This window comes from Palaemon carinicauda, chromosome 2, assembly GCF_036898095.1.
Source record: "Palaemon carinicauda isolate YSFRI2023 chromosome 2, ASM3689809v2, whole genome shotgun sequence".
Classification (NCBI taxonomy): domain Eukaryota; kingdom Metazoa; phylum Arthropoda; class Malacostraca; order Decapoda; family Palaemonidae; genus Palaemon; species Palaemon carinicauda.
Window position 1 is genome coordinate 68,673,173 of NC_090726.1, and position 23,750 is coordinate 68,696,922.

The following is a 23,750-nucleotide window of genomic DNA, read 5'->3' on the forward strand; positions in this document are numbered from 1 at the left end:
TGTAGAGATAGGGAGGCTGCAAGTCTCTCCTTTGTCTCTTGTTCATTATACAAGAGAAACTCGGATAGTTTAGGGAGATCTTTGTTAAACTGTCGACTGGTGACATCCGCATCTAATCTTCCTACTGAAAAGGTTAAGTGGACTTCCTTCCAATCCTTCTCCTGTCTGGGAAAGGCTAGTGACAGAGTCTTGCACTCCTCGAGTGCAGGACATGGCTTACCCGCCTCCACTGCCTTGGCAACAGATTTAAATGCCTCCCCCATAAAGGGGAAGGAAATTGATGCAGGAGCAAGAAAGGAAGGGTGCCTGTTACCCAGTGTGAATACCTTCGACACCGAGTAACCCGCCTTTTTCAGGTTACTTGACAGGATAGCCTGTGCCTTATAATGGTCGAGAATCATGACCTCCTTTGATTCCGTTCCTTTTCTTGACTTTGGTTCATACTTCAGTCAAACAAAACAATTAGGGAAAGCATCAAAGCTTGGCCAAAATTGGATTTTGTCCAAAGGAACAGCACCCATCTTCTCCGAGATGTAGAGTTTGCCATTTAAAATCGGCATCAGCTCCGCAAACCTCCAGGGATTGGTTTTGGAGCATGTCGGGAGGTCTTGATCCAGGGGTCGTTTGTATGACCCTTGGGAAGCGACAATTGGAGCTTTACGAGGCTCTATCTTGCATTTTACTTCCTGCTTTTCGTGTTGTTTGCGAAAGCTCTTTATTAGATTATTCACTTGGGCCCATAATTGGTCCATTCCATCTAATAGAGGGGTAGAAGATGAAGATGTCGACGTCAATGGCTCTAGAGCCAGCATAGGCAGAAACAATTCCGACATGACATTTTCCCCTTCTTCCCATGGGCACTTCCTTCCCTCCTTCCCAAAGGCTATCTGGCCGTCGGGAGATGTAATTGGTGTCTGCGGCACCACTATTTCCTTACTTGCCTTCTGAAATAATAGCTTACACATCCTATCATTAGGTAGGTAAGGTCCCGGAAAGATTTTCTGGAAGCCTCTCACCCAGTTGCATAATTTGTACCGAGCTGTATCCCTAGTCTCTATAGACTTGGGATTCTCGAAACCCTCGGACATTAAGGTCCGACATACATTGCAAACCTGTGGGTTCCAATAATGTAGGGATTCGGAAATAATATTACAGGGGGCATGCAACCTGCAAGTATTATGACCGTAAAAACACTTACTCTTGATCTTGCAGAAGACTGCAGCACAAGTCATCTGGTGTTCCTCCTGTAAAGAAAGGAGAACAGAATTAGTATATAATTGATTATCTCACTGATAATCAATATGCAAGAGCCATCTTTTAACAAAATAGCTTAGGATAGTAAGCTATAAAGGGATAGTAGGAGACACATACTTGTGTATCCCATGCAAGCAACTGCTGTTACCTCCCCTCAGTGTTAACTATAAGGAGATTCCTCTACCAAGGTAACTCCAACTAAAAGTGTTCTAACCCCTAGGGGTAGAAAAGTGAATAAGTCACTGTCCCTTTTTATTCTTAACACTGTGGGGTAAGGATGACTGATTCCTCAATCAGAATATTGAAGAAATACTATTCTTTCAATATAGGAGCGGTACCAGCAGAAGCTCGCCAAGGGTACCCAAGATATATTAGGAATAACTACTGTATAATCATACTATAGTTTTCTATTTGCAGCATATGCTATGTTGCAAATTACTGGCTTCTGTATAATTATATATAATGTAGTTCAGCCAACGTGCTGCCTTTATGGCAAGCATCTGATGGCACGGTCCAGCTAGCATGACGCCAACTGGACTAAGAAAAATAAAAGACATATATTTGTGTATCCCACCCAGCCTATTTGCTGTGACCTCCCTTACAAAATTAAATCATAGTTTCCTGATCAGGGAGACTCAAGATAAGGGTTTTACCCTTTAAGGGTTAGGAGTGTAACACCCCAGCCCTTGAAATATTTAATATTGTAAGGTAATCTAAAACTGATTTCTAATCAGAATATTGAAGAAGTTATATTCTTTCAATGTAGGATTGGGCTCAGCAAATACCTGGGTAGGGATACCCAAGATATATTGGAAATAACTACTAGTATAATATATACAGTAGTTTTTCTATCTGCAGTATATCCTATACTGCAAATATACTGACTACCTGTATAAACATATACTGTAGATCAGCCGGCATATCGCTGGCATAGCTAGTTCTTGCCGGCACATCCAGCATGATAGCTAAAAGAGAGAGAGATAGCATGGAGTGAAGGCTACCTATTACTGTGTATGTATACAGTAATTAAGGATGTAAAGTCTAATTTTACTGCCTTTCTCCAGAAATAAGGTTCAAATGGAAGGGGAGAATGTAACATTCAGGCTTCCATCCAGCCACAGTACTATTGCCGGCAAGGTCCTGCCGACACACTGCTAGCAGGCTAGCCTCCGGCAGTACTAGTACAGTCGGCATACTGCCGGCTGAGTCAGCACCTATCTGTGCCAGTCTGGCCGGCGGTACTCCGACAATAGAACTTGTGGCTAGCAGTCCAAGGGAGAACTGAAGAACCTTAGAGACAGAAGGGACTTCCCATTCACAGCCATCATGACTGCCGGCAGCCGCCAGCCGCCGCCAGCTGTCATGGCTGCCGACAAATGGCATGGCTATTAGCAGTATGCATCACCGCCGGCAGCCGTCATAGCTGCCGACAGTTGAAAGACATATAGTCGCCGGCATCTAACATGGCCACTGGCAGTTGTCATGGCTGCATGCAGCTGCCATAGCCGCAGGCAGCCGGACAACAGCAGTAGAGAGGGAGTCTTGCCGGTACCGGCAACCCACCGGCAACGGTAAGGTTGCAGGACACCGGTATCATAAAAGAACAGAGGGGGAGGTAAAAAGGGTCCTATGTGAGGTGTGATAGGAGCCGGCAATGTTCCCAGACCTAAACACCTTGAAGAAACTTTGTTTCAGTATCGGCGCCATCTTAGGCTGCTGGAGAATCTTCTATTCTCCAGCCTAGGGTGTGCCAATACAGTTAAGGGGACGGCAGCAGTGCCACCTTCTCTCAACTAGGGAGAACAGAGATCTTGTGCCACGCCATCCTAGGCCTAGAAGATACTACACTTCAGCTTAGGGTCTGCGAGCATAGGACTAGTCTACTAGGTCATAGGGAGAAGATGACGTCATCATACAGCCACTTCAGGTGTAGCCTAGGGAGGGCTGGCCTCCTATGCCGGCAGGGGAATGACTATTCCCCTGCCGGCCGACTGCCGACCCAAGACTAAATCCCAAATCTTGCCATCTGCTGCTAAGGGACGAGACAGAAATACCCTAGACTAGTCATGCCTGAATTAAAAATTGAAGGCCGACCCATTAGGGAAGAGAGATTACCCTTAAATCTCTAATAGAGACGAGTATCGGTTATATAATAATTCTAGGAGATATCATTCTCCAATGAATTGATAACCAATACACGGGGGTAACCGGGGAAATGTCGAAAGTATATGTTGCCTAGGTTAAGTTACCTAGGCAAGGCGAGATCTCGGTTACCTATATCACCAAAACTCTGACATATACGATCGACGCAGAATTTGGAAATATTTGTGCATATAAATATCTTTACAAATATAAAATGCCTAAATAGCTTCATAAATAATTTATTAATGCTATTTTAAAACCAGGAATGTCGTTCTACTAACTAAATAACACATGCCCAACGAACGACAGCGCCCATGGCGCCTCTGGTAACAGGCCTAGCTCCTAATCACAATAAATTACAATAATTACACTGTGAGACAGGAACTAAAAAACACATATTGTAAAGATTCAATACTCAACTTCCCAGAGGCGAAAGAAGCTGGAGAATGCATAATGATAATCCATGAAAATCGATCGAAAATGTCAGATCACCAGGGAACACCACCGTGCAAATTCGCTACAAAATAAGGAATGTTTGCCATCTTGGATATGGCACTGTTGTGATACTCAATAGTAATATGAGAACTAGGGTAACCTTGATACAGCTCCCCTTCTATTCTGTCACTTCCCCCTCGAAGCGTAAACGCTATTACGGGTGCAGATTGCTATGTGACGTGTCAAGAATACGTCCTCTGATATTATGTGATATCCTTGAGAGATATTTAAGGATATTCACGCCAGGAGTTAGAATTCTGGATACCTAAAGTTTATTCTCTGGGAATATCACATATATCCCTTAGGAAGCTACTTTTAGGAACTTCCATCAGGACGACATGGCTTGAGCCCATATATATATATATATATATATATATATATATATATATATATATATATATATATATATATATATATAGAAGTTAAGTGTTTAGGAAACAACCTAAACAATTTTGTTTTCAAATTACAACTTCCTCAAGGTGTTTCTGGAAAATGCATCTGATGTCAAACATAAACCTCCCCCCCCCCTTCTTGTTTACGTCTGCCCGTGCTTTTATATATATATATATATATATATATATATATATATATATATATATATATATATAGATAGATAGATAGATAGATAGATAGATGGATATATATATACAGTATACGTATATATACAGTATATATATATATATATATATATATATATATATATATATATATATATATATATATATATACATATCATGTATGAATATGAATATACATACATACAAATATACATGCATAAATACATACTTAGGTAGATAGTGTTTGGAGAAATGTACGTAGCACTATGAAATATTGAATAGAAAATGATTATGTGAAGGGTATTGGAAAAGAGAGGCGACAGAGTACAGTACTTGCGAGGTGGCGGTAGTCGCTGTATGTGTTCTAGGGTGTTACATACTGCAGGTAAACCTGCTTTACAGGTCAATTAGAGGCCTGATGCTGGGGAAGTTTTATGTTACGTAGTATCATCCATGATTCTTTTTTTATAAGTGTAAATGGTAGAGATTATTGTTTTTTTCTCATCTCGAGAGTCGCCCTATGTTTTGTGTATATGAGTGTATATATATATATATATATATATATATATATATATATACAGTATATGTATACGGTGTATATATATGTATATATATATATATATATATATATATATATATATATATATATATATATATATGTTTATATATAATATATATGTATATATATACATATATATACAGTATATATAAAAATACAAATATAAATATATATATATATATATATATATACATATATATATATATATATATATATATATATAGGATATATGTGTATGTATGTGTATACACTGTATATATGTATACATACAGAATATAATATCCATATATACACATATATACAGTATACTGTATATATATAATTCACCTTTATCTTACAATGCTCTCTCTCTCTCTCTCTCTCTCTCTCTCTCTCTCTCTCTCTCTCTCTCTCTCTCTCTCTCTCTCTCAAAGTAAGGTAAAAATGTAATTAGATCCTTGCGAAAAGGGATTATTAATTTCATTTAAATTAGCCTCGTCTTTTCAACCTTATTCTCTCGGTAAACATTTTTGAAAATGAAACCCATTTTGTATTTCCCACTTAAGCAGATTAACCAATATAATACGTTGCTATAAGAGTAATAAGAGTAAGACATGTTTCGTTAATACTGCAGTAATTGGGTTCCCGGAATTCGGATGCAAAAGTATTTAAATAATGAAAGACTTCCAAAGACCTTTTAGGGATAAAGAGTTTTTATGGAAATGTATTTATCTCTTCTTTTCGTATCTGCAGATTATTTCGTTATAAGCTAAAGTGGTGAAGGTAAATTCATTATTTCATGAGTAGTTTCTTTCAAAACTAAATTTATTTATTCCTGGGATTAAATCAATTATGAAGAGGCTACAAAGGCAAACTAAAGGTACAGGTTTACATATGATGGTTTTTATAAATGCATCTTCAATGTGAGGGAACTGAAAACTTCAATAAGCATAACTGCTCAAGGTTTTGCTTGCAATGTGTTTACCTAAGTTGAATCGAATGGTTTTATTGCCGATTTTTCAAACTAATGAAAATCACTCTGTTTTTAATACATTTTTTTTAATCCTTTTGCAGGCTTCTATAAGGAAGGAATTCCAGAGCCACGGGGAAACTTAGCCAACACTCATCCTTATTGGCAACACGTCCAGTACAGGAGAAAAGTCGACGACGAACTCAATAAGGTCTTCACCAAATTCAGGGAAATCTGGTAAGAGGAAGACTTCAGTTCAAGACTTATGCTTTTTCTGTTATTGGTGTTATTGGTAAGATGATAAAACTGCCGGTGTAATTAACCTCTCATATCTTCTTTCATTATGCAAAACTGGTTTGAAAAGGCATTATAATGGCCTGATTTTGCCCTTAACAAACAGATGAAATATCAGGTAAGGATAGAAGATGGATATGAACTTTAATAATCACGACAATATTGAGTTTGGTCACCTGAGGATTAATCAGTTATTTATGTCTCTATTATAGTACCTACTTATTTTAATTGTACTTAATCCGCAGTTCAAACTGTTTTCTTAATCTGATAACGTTCATCTTTCTTATCTCTTTTACCATATTCATTGATAAGTTTTAGATCCCTCGTCTCGTTTGGGCAACATATTTCACTGACATTTCCAATATGCCTCCTTTTCTATATTTTGCCCAAATAACCTAATTTGCCATTAGGTCTTGATTCACCACAAAATCACGTTTTGCAATTAATTATATCTTATGATGAGTGAACGGAGAAGTCATAGTTGCCGCTGGTATGCCTTTATAATCTGTTCCTATAAAGAAGAATGTTTACTGGAACAACATTCAAGGAACAGTGTATGTTAACATTCTCAGGATTTATTCGTGTTCGTTAAAATCACAGAGAATGAAGGAGCGGTAATTTTTTTTTTTTTTTATCTTTTATTAGAAAATACACATTTACAATTACAATTTAAGATATATGTATATATATATATATATATATATATATATATATATATATATATATATACATATATATATATATATATATATATATATATATATATATATATATATACATCATAGTATCTTTGCAGGAATAACTTTTCATTTAATTTAGGTATACTGTATTTACAATTGCAATTTTTACTATTTATCTAAATATGTTCTAAAAAAAGTATATCGACTCGTGAATACTTGTTTAACAGAAGTTTTAAATCCTATTTTATTTATAGTTAAAGTATTTATCGTTCTACTTTTGATGTATTTACACGAATCTCCCTCCTTTTAGTACAGATGTTTTGTACTCAGGGAAGGAAAGAGTATTCCGAATGAAAAGTTTACTCTTTACCTAAACAAACAGTTAGTTAGGTAGTCTGTTAACATATGATATACACATTATAAAACCATGAATTATTCCCCCCCCCCCCTCCCTTTTTTTTTTTTTTTTTTTTTTTTTTTTTTTTTTTTTTTTTTTCATAAGGTCAGATTAGTGAGCACAACGCAAAATAATAAATTACTGATATTTGGTAATCTATTGATTATATATATATTGTTATACAGTAAATGCAAATGGCACATGCAGGTGAAAAGTCAAGAAACAAGTTGAAATGAAAGTGATAATCGGTACTGATAATTACATGTTTCGAAGATGACTAGAATGACTGTTCAGACTACATCAGCGTCTTGAATGCAGAATGCATATAGGTTTTCCAACGATGATATTAAATAGGAAAAACTCAAACTCAATGGCCTCATTCTAACACATTGCATTTTCTTACTGTAATAGTTTTACTTTATCATAAACTTGTTAATCATGTAGATTACTCAAATTAAGACTTTTGTAAATGCCACTTGAATTCTCTTTGATATCTATCGGATATTACCTAATTCAATCTCTCTCTCTCTCTCTCTCTCTCTCTCTCTCTCTCTCTCTCTCTCTCTCTCTCTCTCTCTCTCTCTCTCAAACCTTTGAATGTGTTTACTTCAAATATTCTAGCTTAGGAACGAAGTTTGTTTGTTAAGATCATAAAGCTTCCTCCCAATTAAGAAGCGACTTTTGTTATTGTAAGATTGTTGTGTTAGTCAAGATGCTCAAAAACCCTTATTGATTAGTTTAAAGGTTTAAAGATCGCTCATGAGCGGCAGACGTCATGTTCTAGAGACCGACTACTTCTACACATGATCAGCGCCCGATTCCCATCTCCACTCAAACTAGGACCATGGAAAGCCAGGCAATGGCTGCTGATGACTCAGCAGATAGACCTGTAGGTCCTGCCAGACCCCATCGCTAGCTTAAAAGATCAGCGAGTTAGAGTAGGCTCGAACTCCCGACTCGCAGACTGTGAGAGAAGGACGTTTCTAATAATACACCACAAAACAATTATTAGAGTCTCTCTCTCTCTCTCTCTCTCTCTCTCTCTCTCTCTCTCTCTCTCTCTCTCTCTCTCTCTCTCTCTCTCTCTCTCTCTTTTATTCCCTGTTTCGTGAAATATAATTAGAATTTTAATTAAACACATTCAAAACGAAAGACGGAAAAGCAACGAGAACATTCTAATTAAAGACTTTTTTTTCTTTCTTTGTAAAATTAATAAAACGAAGGAACCTGCACAAAATTATATTTGATCTTATTTTTATTTCAACCGATATGTTTTATAATAATTAACTTTAATGAAAATAAGGCAGATGCCTTTCTTTGGCAGTAACGTTTTGTCATATTATCATATTTTCGTATGTATTATTTCATAAGAGACAGCAACATGACGATTGTATTGGACTCGGATCCTTTCAATATTTAATGCTTTTATCCATCAATTATCCATCTTTACCGCATTACTTAAGGATCGTTGCACTTGCTTTATACTCTTGTACTTTACATACGTTCTGTCTTCCTTTTTTTCCATCTTGCTGTCCAATCTCTTCAAACCTTTACCTTTAGTGCAATTCTGAAGTCTAGTTCTAAATGCACCATCGCTAGGCTATGTAACCCAAATTAGACTATTAATTTTCTTTTTTTAGCTTGTTTAACTTTCATATGGTGCTCGATGATTTGAAATATTTATATATATATATATATATATATATATATATATATATATATATATATATATATATATATTGTCTTCAGAACTGGAGTTTAATGAAAGATTAAAAAAAAAAGCAAATCAGACAATGCCTAAGTTGAGTAAAATTTGGAAATTAAATCACCTGAAATTATATATATATCAGTCTAGTGAGATTTTTGCTACTGTATGGACATGAGTCTTGGTATGACAATGAAACAATATCCAGCAGATTTTGCAGTAGAATATTGGGAGTTAAATGGCAGGACAGAATTAGAAATGAAACTATAACAGAGATTACTCAAGTGCCATATGTGCATGAGGTCATGGTGAGGGGTCGATGGAGATGGTTTGGGCATGCTCTTCTCACTCTCCAAGAGAGATTAGTTCACCAAACTTTCAACTGGGCTCCACGAGGCACTAGAAGAATTTGAAGACCCAGATCTACATGACTGAGGATTAAGAAGCGTTAAGTAGGAGATGACGAATGGAGAAGTATTCATTTAAAAGCTCATGATAGCGACGGCTGGCGAAATCTAAAAGAGGCCCTTTGTGTCAGTAGGCGTAGGATGAATTGATGATGATGTACTGTATGTATATATACTTATATGACCCGATCTGGGTCGTATTGAGGTTCAATCAATTTAGGAAAACACGAATGGAGGGGGATTTCATGCACATATAATAGCCGAGTTGATCGTTTTACACAGACTATATTCTCCTGAGTTTACAAGGGCGCCCTTAATTATGATTACGTTACGTTACTAAGAAAAAGCCCTCAGAAAAATGGTACTCGGTTCGGCACACATGTTGGCACCTGCTCTTCCTTTCGTGACACACTCTCAGGGCCTCCGAAACTAGACTGCCTGTCCTATGGGGCTAACCAAGCGCCCATAGATGGGTGTCGCGATGCCTGATCAATGATTGGTTGTTTGACCCAAAAGTCTCATAACAACCAATCGGGAGAAGGCTGGTGATGCCAAACCCAAGCTAACCTGTAACCGTCCTTTTTGTAAGTGCCAAACCACAACCTAACCGTCACTCCTCTAACAAAGAGAAAAAAACCGTTGACACTTACCACGATAAGTTCAACTATATATATATATATATATATATATATATATATATATATATATATATATATATACATGTATATATATATATATATATATATATATATATATATATACACATATATCATAAGTCTGTATGTGTGTTTAGCAAGTAAAAGATTCTTAGTCTCACGGACCGAAATGCTAAACTACTCAGTGTTGACTTTGTAAAGCAGAAAATGTGCATGCTGTATTGACTTTCTCATTACTGGGCTCGCTCAAACACTTCTGCCGTAAGTGTTGCCTTTTCACTAGGACGGAGCCATTTAGTTCAATCAAAAGGGACAAAGTTGAGTTTCCGACATAAAAGGACGAATTTGAGAATACATTATCATTTGAGCTGCAGAGATGTACAAGAAAATATTTCTTTTATAATAGTGTTGTATTAGATTTCAGCCCAGCCATAGCTCTTAGTTGTGAATAATTATACCATGACATATCAGACTGATTAATTTCCAAAGGTAAAGAAGTTCCAGAATCTTCAAATTATCACGTTGGAATTCGTATTTTGGAATCACCTGTGTCTTCTATGCGGCACTTTAACAGAAAATTGAGTAACTCGCCTATCAGTTATGTTCACAAAATTTTCTTTGAAAGGATCAGCAAGTTTAGCTTTACAGTTGTAACCAAACGTAATTGTTGAAGATCACGCAGAAGGCCATTGTCAGAAGTGTCTGCTCCTGTTTCTGCGCTCCTATCGTGTAAAGGCTATTTTCATAACATGTTTGCAGCATTAGCAACAAAAGAAACTTGATTGATGAGAACTATAAATCTATTTTCTAATTCAACACGATCAGGAGTAATTTGCAAGAATGAGACCGCAGATAAAAATGAAAAACAAAACGTAGAGTTATACATTATGAGATGTAAAAGTTGTAATATTTCTTACTTTAAGGTAACAGAAAAATATATCTCCGAACGTTGAAAAGGTATGGAAGATCATGGCAGGAATAATGCTTTACCAGTTTCTTATTTTAGACAAAAATCACTGAATGAACCTTTATAATTGTAAGGTAATGTAAAAAAAAAACAATGATATATAAAAACAATTTTGGAAAAAGATTGATTAATTCTATACTCAAACTGATAGTTTACAAAAAATTTCTCTGAAGTTTGCAAAGGAACACCACATTCAGGAAACTGGCTTTTTGGATGTAAATAGAGAAGATAATATTAATACTTTACCCGGTAATCTTAATCCAAAATCTAGAAAAACAAAACAATATTATCTTGAATATAAACGTACATCAACACCTGTTAAACTAGCAAGGACAGCTTGAATAAAAAGTACCCAGAGCCATCTTAATTTTTCTTCTTCAAATGTTTCTAAAATATATACTGTATATATATATATATATATATATATATTATATATATATATATATATATATATATTTGTATATATATATATATATATATATATATATATATATATATATATATATATTGTATATATATATATATATATATATATATATGAAATTATTGTTTCCTACATTCTTCAGAAAATCGTAGTTTCTTTTATGCTAATACGAATAATAACATGTTGGATTAAATTCCAAATATCCATTGTCTAGCAAAACTAGACCTGCGTTTTTTTTTTGTTTTTTTTTACTTTAACCCAACTTCATTTAACAAGTTTAAAGTATCTCAGACTTGTAGTAATTTCAGTTGCCCTAAAATACCTTTAAACTATCACTTTGGAGTAAAATATATGTCAGGCACAAGTTATCCGCGTAAATGCTGTATTGAATAAATGCTCCTGGTTGGAGCTTATGATTTGAGGAAAAATTATTTTTGGATTATTGGCATTTTTTTAACACTTTTCGGATGTACCGTCTGTAGGTACCACATTTAGAGCAAAGTCATCCCAGCTTGGTTAAGTCAAGCATACCAACAAGAGATGCATTGAAATAGGCAGATAAATTTTTTATTGATAAAAACTAGAGTTATTTATTATACTCATCTCTGATAGAGGAAAACCTAAACGTTCTTTAGTGCCCATAGGACCGACTCCATTGCATCGTGGTCCTATTCAATGACTAAATATAGATCAATCTCATACGCGTAGATTTTTGTAATTGCACTTTATCTTGGGTAAACAGATTTTAAAGAGACAGTAAAGCTCGAGAACTAGAATGACGTTATTATATATGCTCCTGCGAAAATTATACCGGCAATATAATATATTGCGGGTGGCATTGCTTTGAAATGATAGATAGTTTGGTGATAACTTGATGGGTGATGGTAGTGAAGGAGATGTGAAAGTACATCAGGCCGCAATTCCTCATTGGGTCTGGAATGATGCCTGGTTTAACTGGTTACTTTATATTGGTGAGTAAGGTTGTGGTTAACTCTCGCAATTTGCTCCGAAAACACAGTTTGTATCTTAATGAAAGGTACGTGATGCCGCCGTGAATATATTTACTCATTTCTTTTCTGTTGTTACGATTGATAGTTATCATAACGCAAAAGCTGTGGTTATTCGACTGGCTCTTTGGATACATCAATAGGTTTTCCTGTCCCAAGAGATGTGGAAATACAAGTTAATCTCTAGATTTACAAAGAGATTGGAATTTAGACAATTTTAAAACACGTCATGTTGCATGATAAATAAGCTTTCAGTTTTCATGAAGAAAGCTCCAGATCTAATTGTATATATTTTTGGGGTATTTCGTAAAAAAAAAATCGGCCTTAAAAAAAAAAAAAAAAAAAAAACACGATCTAAAAATCATTTGACTATATCGCAACACCCGCTTTACCTCGACTACAAAAGCAGCGTTAGCAATGGATTGAAAATACCTTGGAATTTAGAGTAATATGTAAGATCACATATTCATAAAGAACTGTACTCATTTGTCTGAGGTAAAATGTAAGGGACCTTGCCTTTGTGTGGTAAGACCAAGTGCTGCATAAAATTTTCACAACCATTTGTAGAGTGAAATTGTTAACCATTATTATCACTTTTCAATTCTCTGATTATATCTACTTATTCAGTCATTCGGGTGAGACATTATTGAATATGTTGTACGCCATATTAAGAAGTCCGTTATCAATTAATGTTAATTGTAATCGACTAAATTGTGTGATCTTGGCTATATATTTTCTTTAAATAGTATTATTCTTTCTGGCAATACCAAATAGGCCTACTGGATTCTATTGGACAATTGTTGCCTCGATTCACTGAAAATTCTGAAGCCTTAGTGACATGGAATCTTAGCACTCCTTCAAGAGCGAAGTCTCATGCAGGGATTAAGTGCACACTTTCAGTTATCAGTTCGTGACTTACCTGAAGGCTGAGACACAATGATTTGTAGAATGCCCGGTACTCTTGATTACAGTAAGAGCTGAAGGTTTGTCAGAATCGATTCACGGTGTCATTTGCATACGAGTGGGAGGCCCGAAATTCCAGTACTCTGGAAAATAATGGGTAGCTCGCTCTGGAAGGAATATTAAATCGACTGAGTCGGGCGTCTGCCAATAGAACAATGCTTCCCACGCATTCTAGGAGAGCTGTATCTTCATAATGAGAGATTCGCATTTGCTCAATTAATGTTCGCCCTCGCTCGTACCAGTAGTTTTCTCCACATGATTGTAAAATCTTATGAAGGGTACATTTTATCCTTATTATGGTAGGCATGAGTAATGTTAAAACTCTCGAAAAAATCAATAAATGATAATTTGTTTTGTAATTTGAATATCCAATTACCGACTTTGTTACATTCTTTACTTGAGAGAGAGAGAGAGAGAGAGAGAGAGAGAGAGAGAGAGAGAGACTGCATGCCATTGGTGTTTACTGGTTTGTTTTTCCTTTATTAGTTATTATATACGCAAACTGCTCTCTTAAAAACCTTGCCTCTCATTTTTAGATGCAAACTTACACTCATTTGTAAAATTTCGTTTACCGAGTCACATCGTATTCAAGTCAAGTTGTCAAATCCATGATATTACCAAAGTTATCAAAGAGAACACAGTTGTAATTACAAGTCTTTGTAACCATATCAGTACAGTCGGCAACATCCGCAATTAATTCTAAGTTACCAAACCACAAAGAGTATCAATATCAAAATCTTTTTCATAGATTAACTTCAATTCGGAGATTTTTTTATATGTAAATGGCAATTTTAGAATTTATGCTAGTATCCCAAAAGCAATATTTACGGCCATCCTTCTATTTGCACATCCAATGCCGACTCTTCCCATAACTGTCCAGTTCAGACATTCAAGTTTCCACATCTCTTTTAGTAAATATTGCTTCATGTTCAGCAATAAATTTATCCCATTGCTGAAGTTTCAGCATTTCAGTAATATTTATCATCTGCATTTCTGCTCATTCTTTCGTTAGTATGTGCGTTTTGATCATGCTTTTCGGTGAGAGACATGTCATTTGCTCCATATTAACATAAACGTATTTCTAATCCTATCCTATTCTCTACAGTCTTTATTTTTTCTTTTTACACATTTGCATGTGACTGGTAAACGTTTCCTTTTTTCAGCCACAATAGAGGTTCATTCAAGCTTGTATTTTTTATGGATGGATTTTTCCATGAACTATTAAACTAATTTCACAGAGGAAAACAATTTTGATCCAACCAAACCGAGTGTTCAGACAGCAGTTCCTCACTCCACCACCTCCAGTCACGTTAATGTTTGGATAGGAGCTACAAACTTGAAATTGAAACATAACCTGATTTCTTTTGTGCTGGTTGATAAAAACACCACAGAAAAAAAGGCTCCTCATATTCAAGCCTACGTTGCCAGGGCTTATTCTGGCACGGGTAGTGAAGGCCCTGTCATCCACCAATATTGTAATTAAACCTAGCTCCACATAGGAGGTTAGGTCATTCTCTATCAAGGGTTCTCTCAGTGCGTACCCTCTTACGTATTCTGCATGCGGTGCAGTAATGTTTAGATGTCAAACCAGAGGTTATTTAGTTTCTTTTTCTGTCCTTGAAAGTTCAAATGGGAAGATGATTAAAATAGCATTCCATAAGAGCTGGTGAATTCGCTGTTCTATTACTGCTCATGAGTATATATACCTGACCAAGTAGGGCTGGAAATATGTTGTAAAGAGACTGCAGAAAACAAGTTTCCCTATGTCCGGCACTCATACATAAGCACCAAATGTTAAGTGCATAAGTACTTCTCAGAATTAAGAAAATGTTTTCATCGACTAACTGTCTTATGCACACAACCAAATTTCCTGATACAAATATTTTTCATCCTGCCTTTCTAAATTTCATCATGAAGGATACGAAGTTAGCACAATCTCTTGGCTAGAGAGCGATAGCCCATAAACTTTGATTAAGCTAATAAATATGTTGATAGGGTTCACCAGAACTCTCACAGAAATTTGGTAAGATTACATAGGTAATTTGATAATCTTCTCACCTTCACCGTGGACCTCTCTAGATATGCCAGTATTTTGTTCTTTAGGTTATATATGAGAAATTAGACTGGGAACCGATTATGATGGCAATCAGTTTAGGATTTGTTCCCCAAAAGCTGCAAATCAGAAGGTCTCTGGCACCAGCAACAGCCACACAGTTATCCAGGGTGAATTTCAAGGATATCTTCATTAGGAAAACTTACAGGAGTCTTATTGGCCTCTCTTTCCCAGGAGGTTCTCCTTTTCACAGATGCATGACATTGAAGAGGAAGTCACATTTTCTAAACAATTAAGTCACAGGGACGTGATCTCTAGTGAACTAGGAGCAGAAATGTCCTAGAGTGAAAGAAGTTTATTCGTGTCCTCTAGCCTTTCCTCTTTCTTTGAAAACTATTGATGATGTGGAACTAAATTACTTTTGTGACTTACCTGAGTGATGAAGTCTTGTCACCTAGTCCCAATTATCCTTTATATGGAGGCCAACAAAGTAGAACAAATTCCAATGATTTATCTATGTATAGACATGATCTTGGTCATGCAGAGCAGGAGGAATCAAGCTCTTCCCTTAGAAGGGTCGCCTTATTCAGATGTCTGGAAGGGTCTATTCCAGCTGTTGGATATTCCAATGGCAGATTTATTCACTACTTACCTCATTCACAAAATCCCAACCTATTGCTTTGGTCTACTGGAACCAGTACCATAGAAGGTATATGTATTTATTCCTTTTTGGAACATCCTGGAATTCTACCTCAAGGAATAACTTCAAATGCTATGAAATGCATAATATCGTAGTAGACAGCTTTGTGTCACACATTCACAAATAAAAATCTTCCAGGTTTCTTTTAAGGCTTCTTTAAATTCACTTTTCTTTCATTGTTTTTGCAGGACACCCGCACACACACCGGCACACAACACACCGGATGTGCAACACTAAAATAGAATCTGATAAGGTTATCCTAAATTTTAATATTGGATGAATCCATGTGAAAAGATTCTGTCTATTCTCTGGTCTCTTGTATACCTGGAGAAACTTTGGATACTGGGGACTCTCTTTACAGACAGAGGTGTCTAGCCATCAAGACATGCAGTTTGTAGCTGCTATTTTGTTTATATCTTTTTCTGGGCCAAATTTATTCAACTCTATTTTATTAATGCATATCCCCTAGAAGTTCGTTCTGGCTCAGGTTGTTTAACTTATTCAGAGGCATTATTCTTCATCTTCATAGAAAATGAATTATTTAAAAAATCAAATATGACTACATGATTTTGTGTCACCAACCTGGGAAAATAGTTGGGAGGTAAAATTTACATCTGCTGGAGATTTACAAAAGGACAAAAAAAAAAAAGGGTTAAATATTCAAATACAAAATTCTAAATATAGATCTCAACAATTATAATGTTTATTCCTGAAATTGAAAATTAAAAGAAATTTTCTAATTATAAGATTGCAATTACAACAATTGAAATAAGAAAGGCTTTGTTGCGATCTCATGCAAAGATTCGTAAGTATCTTTATGCATGCTCACTTTCAACATTATCATCATAGATTATATATTAGAATTAATTTTTTTATGGTCTTTGACATTTGAGAAAGATTTTTTTATTACCCTTGCGCAATCGCGCTATTTTTGTAGCACTGTTCTCAGGCATTTGATTACCACTGAAACTAGTTTAACCCTCTTTAACATATTAATTATTCTTACTCGGCTGCTTTCAGCCTTTTAAAGTCTCTCTCTCTCTCTCTCTCTCTCTCTCTCTCTCTCTCTCTCTCTCTCTCTCTCTCTCTTTCTTTTTTTTTCCTCTATTATGGTCTCTTAACACATTCCCATCATAACCTAGGCTCAACCAATCTCAATAAGTTCCCTTAATTCTGCCATCCTGAATTTTCTTTATCATATTGCACCGTAAATTCCAGTCAATAATTCGGGCGCCAAATTAGTTATGATTTTGTTTTACAAGTTGAGAAAGTCAATCAAGAAATTCAATTATCTGGAATGCTCTAACCTAGAGTTCTTTTAAGTCTACATCTTTGATAGTTATATAAGTAAGAATGACCAAACTCAAGGGCGCAACAGAGTTATACAAAAAAAGTCAAAAGATTAAATAATATGTACGTCTTCCAAAAATATAATTTTATTACAAATTTAAATAAAATATGCATTCCTTACAAATTAATCACTTACTGTAAAAGCAGTGTCAAGAGATTGAGAGAGATTATAAAGATTGGGAAACAGCAGTATGGATTCATGAGGGGGAGAGGGACTAAGGGTACCATCTTTATAGTAAGGCAGTTACAGGAAAAAAGACTAGAGGGAAACCAGAAGGTCTTCTGTGCTTTTGTAGATTTAGAGAAGGCTTATGATAGAATACCAAGAGAAGTGATGGTGTGGTGTTTGAGGAAGAGAAAAGTTCCGGAGAAGTTGGTTAGAATGGTAGAGACAATTTACAAAAGAACAAAGACAAAAGTAATGACAGCTGTTGGAGAAACAGAAACCTTTGAAATTAGTGTTGGATTGCAACAGGAGTCAGCATGAAGCCTGTTTTTATTTGTGTTGGTCTTAGATGTGTTAAGTGAAGAGATCAGAAATGAGGAGTTGTGGGAATTGCTATATGCAAATGATTTTGTGATAATTGCTGAAAATGAGGAAGAATTACAGAGAAGGGTGGTAGAGTGGCAAGAGACTTTGGAAAGGGGTGGCTTGAAGGTAAATGTGTATAAAACTTTAGCTATGGTGAGCAGTAAGGAAGGCAGGGACAGGATTGTCATACATGAAAGTATAAGCATAATTTAGATACTTCGGATCTCCTGCTGTAAATCAGTAGGGAGGATGTGAGGCTGAAGTTGAAAATAGGATAAAAGCAGCATGGGGAAAGTGGAGGGAGGTAGCAGGAATGTTATGTGTTAAAAAAAAGGCAATCAGGTAAAAGTCAAGATCTATAGCACAGTAATGTGACCAGTGTTAATGTATGGATCAGAAACTTGGGCTTCAAGACGTATAGAGGAAGCAAAGCTCGAGAGAACAGAAATGAGAGTGCTTAGGTGCGTTATTTGAATATCACTGCTTGAAAGATAGGAATATGAGGAAATAAAAAGAATTGCAGGCTCAGTAAAGATTACAGAGATGATAAGAGTGTTATGACAAAGATGGTGTGGGCACGTGTTGAGGATAGATGGTGTTGAGGGAGTGAGGAGGGCTTGGGAGGAACCTGTTTGGGGGAGAAGATCAAGAGGGAGGCAGAGAATTAGATGGCAAGATAAGGTGAAGGATTATATGGAGAGAAGTGGTTTGGTGGAAGAGGATAACTTCGATAGAAGGCATTGGAGAGAGCGCATCAGCAACCGACCCCTTAATGTAGGGATAACGGTGGGGAAGAAGAAGAAGAAGCATAAACCAGTATCAAGCAGAAGTTTCACTTGACAGATTGCATAATCATATAGTTTACATCTCAATTCACACTTGACAGTGCTAAATTGTGAGAAATCAAATTAATAGAAAATCAAGACATTTATGCTCTGCTACATACAGAGCATGTGTCCAAATTATACACTTGGTTTCTATCAAATAATAACAATTCATTTTGTTAACGGCAAGTAATGTTAAAGATTAGGCTACTAGGTAGTTAGACCGAGTGACTATATAGCAATTACCCAGTGATTATATAGAGTTCTCAACACTTCCTTTCGTTAAGGCAATTCAAACATAAAATTGCACTTTACTTAAACAGTTGTATTATGATTTCATTTCCTTAAGAAAAGTTCGCAATCAATAAAAGAATTATATTACCTGAGAGATCAGAATTACTGGAATTAGTATGGACCGGCAGGGGTCACTTGCTTTAGTTGGATAGGTACTGTGCATCACAAGGAACTGGCTACGTTTGATTCCTCTATGGATTTAGTCAGTCTATGGAAAGCGAAAGTGGCCCCTAGTCCCAGTCGTAGAGGGTTGCTAAGAATCTCCCGTTTTATAAATACTAAAGAAAAATGGAAAATTGGTAATTGTAATGTTAGAACCGTGAATCAGATTGGGAAGTTACAGTAAGTGGAGAATGAATTTATGAAATATAGTTTAGATACCTTGACCCTAAGTAAAACACGTTGTGAGAGGATTGGTAAGGAAACCTTAGATTGAGATGGAGTTTGAAGATAGGGTGTAGGAATGATGATGACACTAAGAGTAGAAAAGGCATTAACTGAGTGGAAAATTGTCAGTTGCAAAGTTTAAATCAAAATATATGAGTATTATAGTTTGCTATGCACCATCAAAGGATTCCCCTAAAGAAAGTAAAGATGAATACTTTGAAGAACTGCAGAATATAATAGGTGAGATCCTATAGAGAGATGGGAAATTTGTAATAGGTGACTCAATGGTGAAATTGGCAGGAATAATTAAGATATAGAGAATATGATGGGTGTTGGGGGTCTTGGCAAAGTTACAAACGAAAATGGAGCGCATTTCATAATTTTCTGTTCAACAAACAATCTTGTCATTAGAGGTACTCTTTTTCAGCACAAAGCCATCCACAAATATACATGGACTTTACCATGTAGCAATTACAAAAATCAAATAGATCATGCAGCCATTAATAAAGAGAGAAGGAGGACTCTGAGAAATATAAGAAGCTATAGAGGTGCAGATTTTGGCGGTGATCACCAGCCCCTGATTGCCACACTGAAATTAAAAATGAATACCAAGGTTTGATACAACCAAGCTTCTAGAAGAAGAGCACAGAGAAACATTCGCAATTGAGTGTATGAATTGATTTGAAGTCTTTGAGACTTTAAGAGACGAAAAGCAGAAAATTAATGAAGAATGGTGTGATATTAAGAACTTATATCAGTCAGTTCGTAGTGAAATTTTGGGACATGCAGTTACAGGGAGAAAGCCATAGATTTCAAATGATACGTGGGATACTATTATAAGTAGACAAAGACAGAAATTCATTGTTGAAAGTTTTTGAAGATGTAGTGAAAATTACAAGGTACAACTTGCTAAGTATTCCAGTATGGATAGTGAGGTCAAAAGAAAATCCAGGAATGACTGGAGAAAATATTTAGACAGGAAAGCAGATGAGGCTGACATAGCTATGAATTCAGGAAGTGGCTATGGAGTGAGAATCGATCATAGAATTATTAATAAAATCTCTATAGGGCCAAAGAAGAAGAAGCATATACCCATCAAAAAGAGAGATGGATCTATTATTTCAACAGAGGATGAAGAAAGGCAACTTTGGATGGAACACTTTAGCAAGGTCATGAATAGGAAATACGAAGAGAATAATTTTATTGATATACCCATAAATGAATTCAGTGTGTTTAAAATCAAAGCTATCATTAATGAACTCAGGAGATGGAAAGCCTCTGGTTATGATAGAGTAACTATTGAAATGATACTGGATGAATACTTACAAGATTATTTTGTAGAATGTGGGATGAAGAAGCAATACCTGATGAATGTGAATTAGGAATGTTGGTGAAAACGGCAAAAAAAGAAGTAATTGCAATAATTACAGAGGCATTACGCTTTCGTCAGTTGTCATGAAAATATATAGTATGCTTATTCTTAAGAGACTAGAGAGAAAGACTGATGAAAAGCTGAAAGACGAACAACCAGGATTTAGAAAAGGCAGAAGTTTTACTAACCAAATTTTCATTTTGAGATATAATGTATAGCAATGCGTAGAATATAGAAATCCACTTTTGATGACATTTTGTGAACTACGAAAAAGTCTTTTGATAATGTACACCAGCCAAGTTTGTGGAGAGTCCTGCTTTATTATGGAACTCCTCTTAAATATGTAAATTCTATTAAGTCTGTTTATGAGCATGGCAAAGGCAAAGTTAATGTTAGTTGAGTCCTATCAAATGAATTTCCACTGAACAGCAGAGTACTCCAAGGGAATGTGTTGTCACCTATGCTGTATATCCTCCCCATGGATTTTGTAATGCATAGAACAGTTGGAGATGGTGGAGAATGATTTGACTGGATTAGTAATAGGAAATTAGCTGACCCAGAGTATGTAGATGATGTCTTTATTAGCAGAGTACCATATGATTTGCACTGCTTGCTTACTAGAATGCTTGAAATATCACATGAGGTTGGGCTTAAGATAAATAGAAGAGAGATGATGCGAACAGAATATGCAATGGAAGATGGAATATCATTGGAAGAAGAAATAATTAATGAGGTAGAATCATAAGTATTTAGGAACTATGATCTCCAATACAGGGTCATTAGAATTGCAGTTTAGTGAACGATTTAAAAAAGCAAATTAGACAATGGCTAAGTTAAGAAAAATTTGTAAATCAAATTGCCTGAAATTACATATAAAAATGAGGCTATATATCAATTTACTGAGATCAGTGTTACTGTATGGACATGAGTCGTGATATAACAATGAAACAATCTCCAAAAGATTTAGTAGATTTCATAACAACACACCACGAAGAATATTGGGAGTTAAATGGCAGGACAGGATTAGAAATTAAATTATAAGAGAGATTACTCGGGTGCTATATGTGGATGACATCATAGTGAGGGGTATATGGTGGGGCACTAGAAGAGTTGGAATACCCAGGCCTATATGGCTGAGGACTATGAAGCGTGAAGTAGGAGGTGATGAATGGAGAATTATTGAATTAAAAACTCAAGATAGAGACGACTGGCAAGATCTAACCGAGACTCTTCACGTCAACATGCCTAGGAGGAGATGATGATGATGATGATGATGAGGAGGAGGAGGAGGAGGAGGAGGAGGAGGAGAGATCAGAAATGTCAAAGAGGACAGAGATATCAGAGCCTAAGGAAAACTTATCGTTTATATGCCTTACAAAGGACTGTTGTTAGCTGACTTTCTAGGGAGATATGCCCACCGCTATGCCAAACAGCTGTAGTCTATTTTCCCAACCTCGGGTACTCATTACAGATCATTGTCATGTGGTACATCACAAAACCTCGGTACCAAAATATTTGTAAAGGTCTTTGTAATTAATGAACCTCATGTTTACATAATTTCCTAGGATTGTATTGAAATTATTCTTATCACTTAACAAAAACACTTTCACAAAGAAACCCATATCTACAAAGATATAACTTAATTACGGAATCACCACTCTTTTTTTATGAGGTCACTTCCATTCTAACTTCCACGTATGCACACGTACTCCATTCTATGCGTTCTGGACTCTTCTAGATTTCCTATATCATATTACATTTTCCTGAACTGTAATAAAAGTACACTGCTTTAAATTTTTATGCATTCTAATAGATTCCTTAATAATCACCCTTCATTTACGTACTTGATGTATATGTATATATGACTGAACAATTACATAAGAGTAACTTATAATGATAATAAATATAAGTACTATTATCACTCATATCACTAATTCTATTAAGGTCTTAAAACATACATTTCATAATCCACATCTCAACATAATATTTCTAACATTTTCACCGATACTTGGGTAAAAATAAGACCTAGTATCTTTTTTTAAAAAAACCTAAAATATATACAATATACATTCGTATAACACTTTTATCAAAATAGCATGTGCACACGTTTTCTCTACGTTTCACAAAGTTTATTTGTACTGGAAATTGTTGCAGGTGTACCGCACGTATATCACACACACTTGTACACTGCAACGATATTTCTGATTTTTTTTACATTGTCGTTATCACTCTCCCCTCGCACTGGTAACGTGTTTATGCCTGTATCTGTTTGTATTGATCTGTTTGATAGTTTGTGACCTTCTCTCACTGAAGCTGTTGTTGTAAAAGCTCGCTGTCCGTTGAAATAAAGTTAGTTGCATTCAAGCTGTATCTCAGTTACGATCTAATGGCTCATTGGTGACCACCAGAGTGTTCACCTCCCCCCCCCCCCCACTGCTGTGCCTTACTGTTTGATGATGCTGCCCTCAGACACTGACTCTGCCCTGAAACTACTGTCCTTTGCTAGCGCAGAAGCGTTTGTCTGATTCCACTGTGCTGAAGTCCAAAGTAGATTATGTTTTTGCGGCGATCCCGGAGGACGCTTTTCCGGAAATCTCCGATTGGCTGTACAAACAAGGGGACACCCCCATAACGTACAAAGACCTCAGATCATACCTCCTGGAGCAGTACTCTGAATCACCGGCCGCTTGCATAATGAAACTTTTTCGTCTCTCTCAACAACCGTTGGAGGACTAAAAGGCTTCGCTCGCCCTAAGTGAAATAACCAGTATTGCTTGCTTAC

The 23,750-nt window shown here is 36.0% G+C and overlaps 1 protein-coding gene across 2 annotated transcripts in view; it reads left to right on the top strand.

The window, feature by feature from the left end:
• LOC137625763 (high affinity cGMP-specific 3',5'-cyclic phosphodiesterase 9A-like) overlaps window positions 1-23,750 on the top strand; it is a 1,119,254-nt gene that overhangs the window by 1,037,805 nt on the left and 57,699 nt on the right. For both annotated transcript variants that reach the window (XM_068356658.1, XM_068356664.1), the window contains one exon: window positions 6,061-6,193. In XM_068356658.1, coding sequence (XP_068212759.1) covers window positions 6,061-6,193 — 133 coding nt within the window. The remainder of the gene's footprint in view (window positions 1-6,060; window positions 6,194-23,750) is intronic.